Raw genomic sequence first — 13,643 nt, forward strand, 5'->3', positions numbered from 1 at the left:
TTGTGAATGGAGAACCTGTGGAACAAGTAAAACATTTCAGCTACTTAGGCACAATTTTTACTGAAGATGGTAAACTAAATATAGAAATAGACAACAGAATCAGCAAAGCTGGTATCATGGGAAGTCAATTGAATAAATTCATATGGAATAAGAAAGAAATTAGTCGGAACACTAAATTAGCTGTATACAAGACTGTGTTCAAACCAATTTTAACTTATGGATCTGAGAGCTGGGTCAGAAGTAAAACACTTGACCAAAGACTAGAGACCACAGATATGAGAGTCCTGAGAAAGATTAGAGGCGTGAACAGATGGCATCAATGGCAATATCATATTAAAAATGAGGATATTAGGAAAGAACTTGACATTGTCAGCATCCAGGAATGCATTAGCAGAGCTAATCTCAGATGGTATGGTCACTTAAATAGAATGGGAGAGGAAAGATTAGCAAAACAAGTGTTCTCTGCCAGGTTGGCAGGAAAACGACCCAGAGGAAGACCAAGATATAGGTGGACTGATACGGTACAAAGTGCCTTAGACGATAGAAATATAAGATCTGATAATGTTGGAGTCTTGACAAGTAACAGACTGATTTGGAGGAAAATTGTAGATAGGAAGTTAGTAATGATGTAATTTTTTCATGTAGTACTGTCATATCCTGTACACCCCTTGAGGGTACATGGCAGGAATTTGATGATGATGATGATGAGTTTTTGCACCACCTATGTCAAATATGTCAAGGGCCAAACCATTTCAGCTGAACATTCCTTTAGCAAATGTACTTTTATGGAGGCATAAAAGTTTTACAGTGGCTGCACTGCATAAATCAGAAGGACTAGTCAGAGGGTCAACTTCCAGATGACCCAACTGGTCCTATTGCTGAATTGATATCCAGATTATGCAACAGTTCTTGAACCTTAATCTTGTGCACCTCTATTTCTTCATTCAGTGTAGCAAGGGCATTGTTCACCATGTTACATACACCTAGTAGGCAATCTTGGCAAAGTGAGCCCTCATTATATAAACAATTTCATCTGCTTTCTGACACAAGAGTACTGTCTGCATTCCCTAAAGTTATTCTTCCATATTCATATTTGCAGCAAAGCAATACAATTATTTTGGGTTACTATTAGCCTACACAGCGAATTTCTTTTCATACCCTGATTTAGCTTTCGTATGATATATGCAATGCTTCTAGGTCATGCTTTATATATTTCATAACTGCTCTCAGTCTTATTCTCATGATATTCCTTCCACATCATCATCTTATGAATCTCTTGCTTAATAAGATTCACAAGATGCACATTCATTTCACTCCCACCCCATTGTTTCTTTGAATTCTAAGAACATATTCATAAACTACCTCTTCAAAGCTTCTCATGCATTGCTGCTATACTTCCCATTCAGTAACTAATAACATAGGACAAAGGATAGTAAATCAATAGCGATCATGCCATACAGTATTTTTTTAAGGACATTTATTTGACATTTTGGTCAAATTAGAAGAAATCCATGGTATGAATGTATGATCAGGATTTAAATCATTTTCTTGCACACAGTATATAGATAATTATCATTTCTTGATGTATACCGTTATAGTACTTGACATTACAATCAACTGCAGTAAGCAAGTCTACTAACCTGATTAATGCAGGTCAGAATGCCTAGGAATACGCACCTTGCTGAAGCAGGGTCCTATGTATCAAACAATCAGAACTATACCACATAGTATACAACAGAGAAGCCAGGCAATGGATGATAATGATTGTGGTCTCAAAATTAGCATATATAAATGGTCAGGAAGAAGACAGGTATATAGTTTATTATGATCCTAGTATATGACAAAGTTACACCATCACTAACTTCCTATCAACAATTTTCCTCCAAATTAGCCTATTATCTGTCAACATTCCATATTATCAGAGCTTATATTTCTGTCTTATAAGGCACTTTTATTGTGTCAATCCACCTACATCTTGGTCTTCCTCTGAGTCTTTCCTTCATTTTGCTAATATTTCCTCTCCCATTCTGTTTAACACGTTTGCTTCCACGCTACTTCGGCATAATCTGTTCCCGTACGCCAAACAATTTCACTTCTTCAAGGTCAGTAAGTTAATCTCATTGCCGGCAGCAAGCGTCATACGAGTATACTCGTAGTTGGCTTGTGCAGAGCATATACCATCTATGATTATACACAGTTTTGCTGCTAGCTCCACAAGCCAAGCATTTTCACTTCTTCAAGGTCAGTATGGTAATCTCGTTGCCGGCGGTAAGCGTCATACGAGTATACTCGTAGTTGGCAGAGAACATGTTAAGTAGCATACCATCTGAGGTTAGCTGTGCTAACACATTTCTGAATGCTACCAATGACATGGATAGAAGATGCAAGAAATAAGACAAGTCTCTATGTTACTGTTGACAATGATGTTTTCCCACTGGTTCAGAATACAAGTGTATACAGAAGATTAGATTTGAAATGGGGAGCGATCACCATTTAGTGTTGAGCAGGATAAAACTGAATTTCATATCGAAAAAGAGGGTGGGTGTATAAGAAAGTTCCGAAGTAAACTAAAGTTGAACAGCCATCAGATGTGAACTGTAGATTCAAACACACAAACATTATTCAAGAAAAATTGAAAGAGTTTGAAAACAAAAAACAAAACTTGGAGATTCCATTGCAAACACTGAAGAAAATATTGATTCAGTCTAGAGAAGCATGTGGTCAGGAAATCCTCAAGAATAGAGAAATCAGAACTCCACAGTGAACTCAGGAAGTTAAAGAGGCAAACAAGCAAAAAAAAAAACATATTGGAAGCAACTCGGCTGAGCTCTTAGAAAATACAGAAAAAAATGTAAGAAAACAAAGCATTATGTAAAACTAGCTAAACAAAAGCAATGAGAAGAGTTTGATAAGAACAGAGAAAATAAATATCAGGAAGGTGGTAAAATATTCTAGAGGCTATTCAAAAAGCTCAGAAATGAAGTGAAAAAGTATTGTAAAGGGAGTCAATGATGATAAAGGTGACATGGAAACTGTAGATAAAGATATCCTATGTCTGTAGTAATTACTTTGAAAGACTGCCATATGAAACAATCAGTGAGAGCGCAGTGACAGAAACACAACAGGAATGTACTCAAGAATACATATCAATATTTGAAGTTGAAAAGCCATCAAAAACATGAAATATGGAAAAGCAGCAGATTAGATGATATTTGACCAGAAATGCGAAAATATGGAGGTATAAAAGTTTTACAGTAGCTACAGTGCATAAATCAGAAGAACTAGTCAGAGGGTCAACTTCCAGATAATTGGAGTAGAGAGTTCATAGTACCCATCTACTAAAAGGGAAATAAAGATGAATGTGAAAATTATAGTGGTATTTCTCTGCTGAGTGATAAGATTTATCACTCAGTAGGGAAGATTTATGCAAGTATACTTGAGAAACAGCTAAGAAAAATTGTGGAGGAGAAGCTAGGAGAAGAACTAGCTAGGTTCAAACCAAACAGAGGCTGTCAGGATCAAATTTTAACTTTAAGACAAAGAGTTGAGAAATCATGTGAATATAACAAGGATCTGTATTTAAGTTTTGTAGATCTGGAAAAGTCATGTGACAGGAAGAAGATTCAGGAAAAAAACTTTTAAGAAAAAGAAGAAAAAGGGCCAGCACTATTGCAGGAAGGTGTCATTCATCAAGGCACTGCAAAGTTTCTTTCAGCTTCCTTTTGTTCTGATATGTTGATATCTTTCAGATTCACTGAGAGAAACTGTTTTGGAACTATTGCAGAAGCAACTATGGTTATGGGGTCAGTATACTGTTTCATAAATACATGTTCTGGCTGGTTTCCTGTTTTGTGGGATGAAAAACTCAAGTTATCAGCAGGAAAACCCAGCCATCTTCATAAGAGATCAGACTACTAACCATCATTTGCAAAACTGTAATAAAGATTCTCACATCTTAAACGTGATTTGAACCCAGTTCTTTCTAATCAAAGAACATGGCTGTAACTGTTGCGAGAGAGAGAGAGAAGATAACCAAACACGTGTGATGTTTCATGCGTTATGTTTCTGAATGATGTTTTTAAACTAGTTCTAACGAAATGTTCTTCACAGAACCTTTGCCTTATAGATGTTTTAGGCCACTTAAGCTGCAGTATTCTGAATTTCCAATTTGTAAACTAAAAGTTCTTGAGTCAGATGATTCTACCTATTCTTTCTAAACAATGAAAAGGTCAAACATTAAAAGCATAGTATATATCATGTCATTTTGAATCTTTAATTTTGTTATTCAAACATAATTATTTATTATGACATACAATAAAAACTGAAAATATGATATAAAGACAAATTTCGAAAAAAATTAAGTTGACATTACAAGTATCTTTTTAGGAAGACTTGAAAAGGCTAGTATTGCAGGAAGAAAAGATTAGTCTGATACTATTTGTTTCAAACTGAATGCCTGGAAAATGCAGAGATATGGGATCTATGTGGTGTGCCAGTGGACAATGATTTGAAGTTGAATGGATATACTAATATATGTAATAAAAAAAAAATGCAAAAAATAAAGGTAATGCACAAAACTATATCAGCACTATACAAAATTTTGCACATATTAAGGACACTCAATAAGTATGATAAAGATTAATATGTGAGGACTTAACACAAACATAAAATCAAACATACTGAGACAAAATTTTATAGTAAAATTAAAGTGTATATTTCCTTTCAAAGTATGTACATCCTAATGCAGTGAATTTGTTACTGATCCTTCAATATATTTGGTAGGCTTATTTGAAAAGCCTTACGTTGTACTTCTTTAATGTCATGAAATCATTTCTCCTTCAGAATGCTTTTCATCTCGGAGAAGAGGAAGTAAGTAGGTAGGAAATCTAACCTTAAGTAAAGCATAAGGAAAGAACCATATGATACTCAGCTTACCAAAGTATTACTGTACAAGGAAAATTATTTCTCAGGCTGTTTCTATTTCTAAACAATTTTTAATGAACTACATCCCAAAGGCAACAGAGAATGTTCTACAGACAGTTTGGTTTATGGTTCATGGTACACCAGACATCAAACTTTAACATCAAAGGAAAGCAATCACTACCTGCTTGACAGTTATCTAAACTTGCTTTGCTAACTACTGTCTAAAAATCTATGTCCATAGTGGAATTTGAAATGATGACCTATTGGTTAGACAATGGTGCCATTTGCATAATCCATGCATATGACATGCTAGCATATATATTGTATGCCCACACTTCGTAGAGCAGACCTGGGCAATGTGTCAAGAATAGCCAAATTCATTCAACTTCGACTTGCAACTCGTAATACTTTGTAATTTTTTTTGGTTTCTTTTTCATCAATTCGGCTATCTTCTGGTAGTACTGATATGTCAATAAACTGAAGCCTTGTTTTCACTTTTTTCAACCACTGTTATATTGGGTGTATTACATTCCAAGTTTTTGTCAGTCTGGATTTTGAAATATCAAAGTATTTTAGCTTTTTCATTCTCAATCACCTTTTGGTCAATTTTATGCTTCCAATAGTCTTTAGATACTTTAAACCCATACTTTTTTACATAAATGCTAATGAATTATCTTAGTTACAGCATTATGCCTTTTACGGTGCTTAATTTGTGTGATTTTGCTGCATCCGCTTATAACGTGGTCTACAGTTTCTTCTCTTTGCACAATCTGCATTTAAGGTCTTCTTGAATTTTTTGTACTTTTACCTTCATAACATTGGTTTTAATGGCCTGTTCTTGTGCTGCAAAAATTACTGACTGTTTCTTTAGCTCCATTTCTCAACCGTTGCCAGGTTAAGTTGCTGTCAATGCTGTCCTCTATGTTGTGAAGGTACTTTCCATGCAAATGTCTTATTTTCCACTCTTTCAGTGCTCACTTTTACTTGGTTGGTCTTGTACTCCAATTTTGTCTCCATGGGTTTAAATCAGGGATCGCCACCATTGACCCCTTCAAGAGTTTCTTGACTTTTTATCGACCCCCTCTATTTTACTATTACGTAATCATAATAGGACAAGCAAAAAAGACACGTGAGTTTTTAGATTGTTTATTTTATAGTTACAGTGTTTTGTTATCCAAATTAAATTTTATATTTTATATATTATTTATCCCTCCTATCAAATATGTAATATTAAGGACATCAAAAACAAAAACTTTTCCCTTTGACATTAAGCCAATATAATAATATATACTATATTATACATACAAGAAACACTATAGTTACAGTGGTTCTTGTTATTATACATACAAGAAATACTATAGTTACAGTGTTTCTTGTATGTATAATATAGTATATATTATTAATGTCAAAGGGAAAAGTTTTTGTTTTTGATGTCCTTAATATTACATATTTGATAAGAGGGATAAATAATATATAAAATATAAAATTTAATTTAGATAACAAAATAACAATAATACAATCTTCCTATAGGATGTACAAAATTACAGGCCTGCTCAACACTTCAAAATAGAGAAATTTAGTTCATAAATGAATAACGATTGAATTATAATATGTATGCTGATGAATTTTAGAGCATTAATGCTCACTTGTATGTCGATGTGCAAAAATGAGACTGAGATCGAATATGTGTAAGTATAAGTAAATAAGCAATCATGCACGTGTTGCAATCTTGCTACCGCTGCGCCGCCAAGTGGAAATCACCGACATCCGTTTATTGATAAATACGTCATTTTGGCCTACATGATGGGCCTTCGTAACTGTTTTCATGACCTTGCTCCATCTTACAGGTCCTATTCATGTCACTGTTCCCACGATTCACTCTTAATTGCGTAGTCATTCAGGATGGAGGTAATCCAGGTAAACCAAATTAAATATTACCCGTACAATGATGTCTTATATTTTTCTATCAACCCCTAACGATGTTATATCGACCCCTGGTTTAAATAAACCTTCTTTCCTTACCTCAATTAGAAATTTTTTTGTTGATTGCTGCAGATAATCATTCAGATTTAATTTTTCTTCTTCAAGAACTTGCTTTAATTGTAGTAATCTCTGCCTCCTTTTTTGTGTGATAGGTAGAGCCTATTAATGTCACTGAGAGGATTGAGGACATGGTGCATTGTCATTAATTTGATTTTTTCGGTCTAAATCCTTCAATGCTAGCTGGGTCCATTCAACAATGCCTGCTAAATATCTCAAAATGAGTATGGCCCAGGTGTTAATTGCTTTTATCAAATTTCCAGCATTAAGCATTGACTTAAGAGTTTTCTTAGCTGCCTTAGGTAATCCGCTCTGTTTTTTCTTTGATCTTATTGTGCAGAATTTCTGATGCTTCTAAAATTCCCAAATATTTGTAGCAATCTTTGAATTTTATTGCCTCAATTTTTTTGCCATTGAGCAGCTCGATTCTGTTCAGGTCTTCAGACTTTCCTCTTGTTATTCCAGCAACTGTGCATTTGTCCAAAATCCATTTATATATCTTGGCTGAATATGTGCACAGTATTAAGCAATGATCCAAGTTCATTCTCTGATTTTGCATATGGCTTCGGATCGTTCATGTATAAAAGGTGAGATAACTTTGCACTTTTTTGCACAATTTGGTAACCATGAGCAGTTTTATTTAAAATTCTAGTGGCAATCAATGACAAGATAAACCATAAAGGGGATAATGAGTCTCCTTAAAAAATATCCCTTCTTATGATCATCATCATCATCAAATTCCTGCCATGTACCCACAAGGGGTGTACAGGATATGATAGAACTACATGAAAAAATTATATCATTACTAACTTCCTATCTACAATTTTCCTCCAAATCAGTCTGTTACTTGTCAAGACTCCAACATTATCAGATCTTATATTTCTATCATCTAAGGCACTTTGTACTGTATCAATCCACCTATATCTTGGTCTTCCTCTTGGTCGTTTTGCTGCCAACCTGGCAGAGAACACTTGTTTTGCTAATCTTTCCTCGCCCATTCTGTTTAAGTGACCATACCATATGAGATTAGCTCTGCTAACGCATTCCTGGATGCCGACAATGTCAAGTTCTTTCCTAATATCTTCGTTTTTAATATGATATTGCCATTGATGCCATCTGTGAACGCCTATAATCTTTCTCAGGACTCTCATATCTGTGGTCTCTAGTCTTTGGTCAAGTGTTACTTCTGACCCAGCTCTTAGATCCGTAAGTTAAAACTGGTTTGAACACTGTCTTGTATACAGCTAATTTAGTGTTCAGACTAATTTCTCTCTTATTCCAAATGAATTTATTCAATTGACTTCCCACCATACCAGCTTTGCTTAATATACCATCTTCAGTAAAAATCGTGCCTAAGTAGCTGAAATGTTTTACATGTTCCACAGGTTCTCCATTCACAACACAGTTGACATTTTCAACGATTTTGCCTATTTTCATTGTCTTTGTCTTTTTATTGCTGACCTTCATACCATATCTATTACAACAACTATTCAATTTAGTCAGAGAATCTTGCGACTTGTAGCGGATTTATTTAGAAGTATAACATCATCCGCATAAAGCAAAGAGCTGACATTAACATCTCCAATTTTGATATCATGTTTAATACCACTTTCCTTCATAATGTGATCCATATAGATAATGAATAACAGAGGGCATAATGTACATCCTTGTCTCACACCAGATTTAACATTAAACCACTTTCCTGTACTTCCTTCAATTCTAACTGCTGACTTACAACTCAAATAAAGACTAAGTATTGCTTGATATAATGCCCCTTGACACCATATAACTGCAGCGTATTGAATAGCTTCTCTCTTGGCACCTTATCATATGCCTTTTCCAAATCGACAAAACTTAAATAGAGATCTTTGTTATATTCCCATGCTTTCTCGACTATTTGTCGTAAAGTGAAGATCTGATCCTGACAGCCTCTGTTTGGCCTAAATCCAGCTTGTTCTTCACCAAACTTTTCTTCCACAATTCTTCTCAACCGTTTCTCAAGTATACTTGCATAGATTTTGCCAGGAACACTCAGTAGGGAAATACCTCTATAATTCTCACATTCAGTTTTATTTCCCTTTTTATATATGGGTACTAATGAGAGCTCTACTCCAATCATCGGGAATTCGTCCCTCTGTCCGGGCTTTCTGAACTATGCAGTGTAGCCACTGTAAGACTCTTATACCACCATACTTCAGCATTTCTGGTCGAATATCATCTACTCTCTGCTGCCTTTCCACATTTCAAGCCTTTGATGGCTTTTTCTACCTCAAGTATGGATATGTATTCCTGCCTGCATGCCTGGTCAGTGTTTTTTACCACTGTGCTGTCATCACTGCTTGTTTCATTTAGCAGTTTTTCAAAGTAATTACTCCATACTTCAAGGATATCTTTTATTCCAGTTTTTATGTCACCTTTATCATCTCTAACTCCTTTTACAGCACTCTTTCCTCCATTTCTAAACTTCTTCAACAACCTCCAGAATATTTTGCCACCTTCTTGATATTTTCTATATTCTTGCCAAAGTCCTCCCATGACTTTTGTTTAGCTAGTTTTACACAGTGTTCTTGCATTTGTCTCTATATTCTCCAAGAGCACAAGCTGACTTATTTGACAGGAACTTTTGATATGCTTTCTTCTTTTCCTTCACTGCCTCGTTAACTTCCTGTGTCCACCAGGGAGTTCTGGTTTTTCTATCCTTGCAGACAACCTCGCCACATGCTTCTCTGGCTGAATCAATCAGTGTTTTCTTGAAGGCTTGCCACTGAATCTCCAAGGTTTGGTTCCTGTTCTCAAACTCTTTCATTTTTTCTTCAATAATCTTTGTGTATTTTAGTCTACAGTTCACATCTGAGAGCTGCTCAACTTTTATTCGCTTTAAAACTTTCTTACATGTTATTCTTTTCAATGTGAAATTCAATTTTATCCTGCTCAAGACTAAATAGTCATCACTTCCAATTTCAAATCCTCTGTACACTCTGGTGTCCTGCACCAGGGAGAAAACATCACTATCAACAATAACATAGTCAATGAGACTTTTCTTATTCCTAGCCTCTTCTCTCCATGTGAATTTGTGCACATTTTTATGTTGGAACATGGTGTTAGTAATAACCAGCCCATGTCCTGAGCAGAAATCCAACAGATATTTGCCATTATTATTAGCTTTGCTCTTTTCTCCAAATTTTCCCAAAATATTTTTGTATGTCTCACAATCATTTCCTACTCTGCTATTTAGATCCCCAACAAGGACCAACTTTTCCTTTTTCATTGTGTCAGTTGCTTTTTCTAAAGCATCAAAAAATTCCTCCACTTCTACCTTAGTAGAACCTTCTGTGGGACCATATGCACAAATAAGTCTCATTGTCCATTTCCCCATTCTCATATTTGCCCACATTACTCTACTTGAGACTGACTGCCATTCAAGAAGATTAGCCTCGTATTTTGTGTTGAATACTATGGCTACTCCTTTTCCTTGATTGTCATTGCCTGAATATAACATTTTGTATGTATTGCTCAGAAAGATCTCACCAGTTTTGGTCTTTTTTTGTTTCAGTCACCCCTATTATGTCGATCTGGTACTTATCTAATTCCTCAGCTAGCTCCATTTCTTTGCCATTCAGGCTTCTTACGTTGATAGTACCGATTTTTAACTCTGGTGATGTTGAGTTGGGGTTTGTTTTCAGATTTGTTCCAGTAGCTGACTTTTCGCTGTTCGCCCTGGTTCCCTGGCGAAAACAACGGGACCTTGTTTAACCGGGCGACGCCCCAGCCGGCATGAAATTTTGTCATGTTGTACCATCATTTTTTATTTTGGTTTAACCAATAAGAATACAATTTGGTCGGCTAAATCCCAAATTGCCAGCCCATCCTCGTTCGTTCAGTATCCAAGTAGATACCCAACAGGGTGCACCACGAGAAGGTGAGGATTGGACATTAGGTCAGAAGCCCTGGTCGGTTCTCCGCATTCCTTAAAGGCTATGTGGAGGTCTCCTCTCAGTTATACAGCTTTGACCCTTAAGCACCCCTTCTTATGATTACCTCCCCAATTTCTTCTCTATTCAGACCCAACATTTTCAAATTTTTCATACTGATTTGCAAGAATTTTTGTATGTTTTCACTAATAACGAATAGTTCTGTGCATTTTAAAATCAAACTATGAGGTACTGAATCAAATGCTTTTTTAAATCTATGTATAAATTTATAAATAGATTATAAATTATAGATTACACACACACACAGCAAAAGTGATCTGTAATACAATTTAATTTTTTTTTTAACTGAAATAAAAATATTTACCAATTCTAATTCTTCAGAAAGCATTTGAATCCTTCGAGCATATCTTTTTAACATAGCTGCATCAGTAAGGACCTCATTGATGACTGGTTTATTTTTTATACACTTTGCTCTACTAGCAAACTATCAAAAATAAATCACATTTTATTAACTCAATACTAAGACTAATTTAGTAAAACAATTTGATTTGTAAATATTAAGTTAATTATAATTCATATAGCAACCACATCTAGTTATGTAAACTGCACCTAGAAGTGGCTACTAGGTGCATTTTTTTTTTATTCTTTTTTTTTTGCTTAAATGTTGCATTTAAACACAATACTAGAACATTTACAAATAATTGATAACTGCAGTACACCCAATTCACCATACTGGTTTACATGGTAGACTGGTAGACCCTAAAGAGCGTTTCCCTTTAGAAATGGGGGAAATACGTTGAGAGTTTATTAATAGGAATAAAAGTTGCTACTAAATCATATTTCTTCAGAATTTTGGAAATCGGTTCTGAAATGTTGGCGATGTATGGGATTGGAACTTGACACTTTGATTCCTTGTTTGGGTTAGTAGGAGTCAAACAGATGTTGTGTAGTCCTTCCTGAGAAGCCATTTAATATATATATTTTATAGAACTATGGAATAAGGTACTCTAAGAAACAGGAATACTATAATTCCTTATATGCGGTATATGCTGCGAGACAACTTTTTCAAGCAGCATGTGAAAAAAGGAACTCTAGGTCAAAGAGTATTGGATTTGTTCACAGCATGAGAAGGGGTCTCTGTTAAGAATATGGCAATTTTACTACCCAGTTGGTGACAGTGATTGCACTGTGCTTTCTTGGGAAGTATCTGATTGTATTGATGCTCCAATTAGAACAGGTTACATGCTGAACTACAAAGCTGGAGATTATGATCAACTTAGGAAAATACTATCTTTGGTAGCATTTTGCTATCAATGACTGAATGAGAAACATGTGGTTGTATTGAAATATCTGATTGTATTGATGCTCCAATTAGAACAGGTTACATGCTGAACTACAAAGCTGGAGATTATGATCAACTTAGGAAAATACTATCTTTGGTAGCATTTTGCTATCAATTACTGAATGAGAAACATGTCAGCAATTCACAGGAATCTTTAAAAAAGTGCTTATATAAGGAGGTATCTGAATGTATCCCTAATGTTTGAAGAATAAATAGGTGGGAGTGAAATGGAAGTGCAACCTTATTAAATAAGAGATCCACAAGAAAAAGATGATGTGGAAAGAACATCATGAGAATATGAGTCAGAGGAGTTATGAAATATATAAAGTTCAGTCCAGAAAAGTAACGAGTATTATGTGGGAAGATAAATCGAAGTATGGAAAGAAATTGGCCATACAAGCTAAAGGCAAGGCAATCCAAAAAAAATTTTATCATTATGCCAAGCAAAAGAAAGAAAGAATGTGGAAGAATAATTTTATTGAATGCAGACAGTACTCCTAGTGTCAGAAGCTAATGATCTTTCGGAATAGGAATAATCTTTCGTATTTGTACTTGCTGAAGTGTAATAGAGTGGCCTTCTTCCAGCATATCCTGTGATGGGTGTCCAATGCATGGCCAGCAAGTCCTGAATGGCTGCACTGGTGAAACTGAATGTAGTCCTTGTGTTCAGATATTGTGATATTAGTGAACTGCCAGTTTGGCCATAGCAGGACAGTTTACAACTGCAAAGGACCTGGTATATTCTAGGTAGGTCTAGGGGAAGTGGCTGGTCTTTGGTGGAGCAGATAAGAGATGCCAATTTCTTATATGGTTTGTAACTAGTTATGAGGTCATATTTTCTTAGGAATTTTGTTAGTTTTTTTCGATGTACCTAGATATAAGGTATCGTAATAGATTTAGAGTAATCTCTGTTACAAATTAAGGATATGGTTACGTTCAGTAGTTAGGGCACTGTTATCTGAACTGATTAATTTTGCCATGTTATATAAGGTTTTTATAATCCCATACTGTTGGGATTATTAAGACCTGGGGGGGGGGGGGGAGTTCTGTCCCTGGCTTTTTCTGTAAACAGAGAAAGCCAGGGATCCATCAGGCTTGCATGTAATCACTGTCTAGGAAAGGGGACTGACTACTGTTTTCCTTTTCCAAGGTAAAATGGATCCCGGGATGTTGATTGTTTAAGTGTGGTAAGAAATTATGGAGTGCATTCAGGCCATGTGACCAAATAGTGAACATATCATCCACGTAGTGCAATCAAACAGTGGGTTTATGTGGGGTAGAGTTTAAGGCTTTATCTTCAAAGGTCTCCATAAAGAAGTTGGCCAGAGCAGAGAAAGAACCTATGAATTTTCCTCGCAAACGAAATAGCCTGAGTTCATGGTGAACTGAAATAGAGCTGAGATATC

General features: G+C 35.4%; 1 protein-coding gene across 1 annotated transcript in view; it reads right to left on the bottom strand.

Moving 5' to 3' along the window:
- Positions 1-13,643, bottom strand: part of cmet (CENP-meta) — a 370,306-nt gene that overhangs the window by 213,182 nt on the left and 143,481 nt on the right. Inside the window, exon 11 of the mRNA XM_090393925.1 lies at positions 11,260-11,379. Within this exon, the coding sequence (XP_090250051.1) occupies positions 11,260-11,379 (120 nt within the window). The remainder of the gene's footprint in view (positions 1-11,259; positions 11,380-13,643) is intronic.

Source organism: Typopeltis vanoorti, chromosome 6 (assembly GCF_054136105.1).
Source record: "Typopeltis vanoorti isolate ZY-2024b chromosome 6, IOZ_Tvanoo_1.0, whole genome shotgun sequence".
NCBI lineage: Eukaryota > Metazoa > Arthropoda > Arachnida > Uropygi > Thelyphonidae > Typopeltis > Typopeltis vanoorti.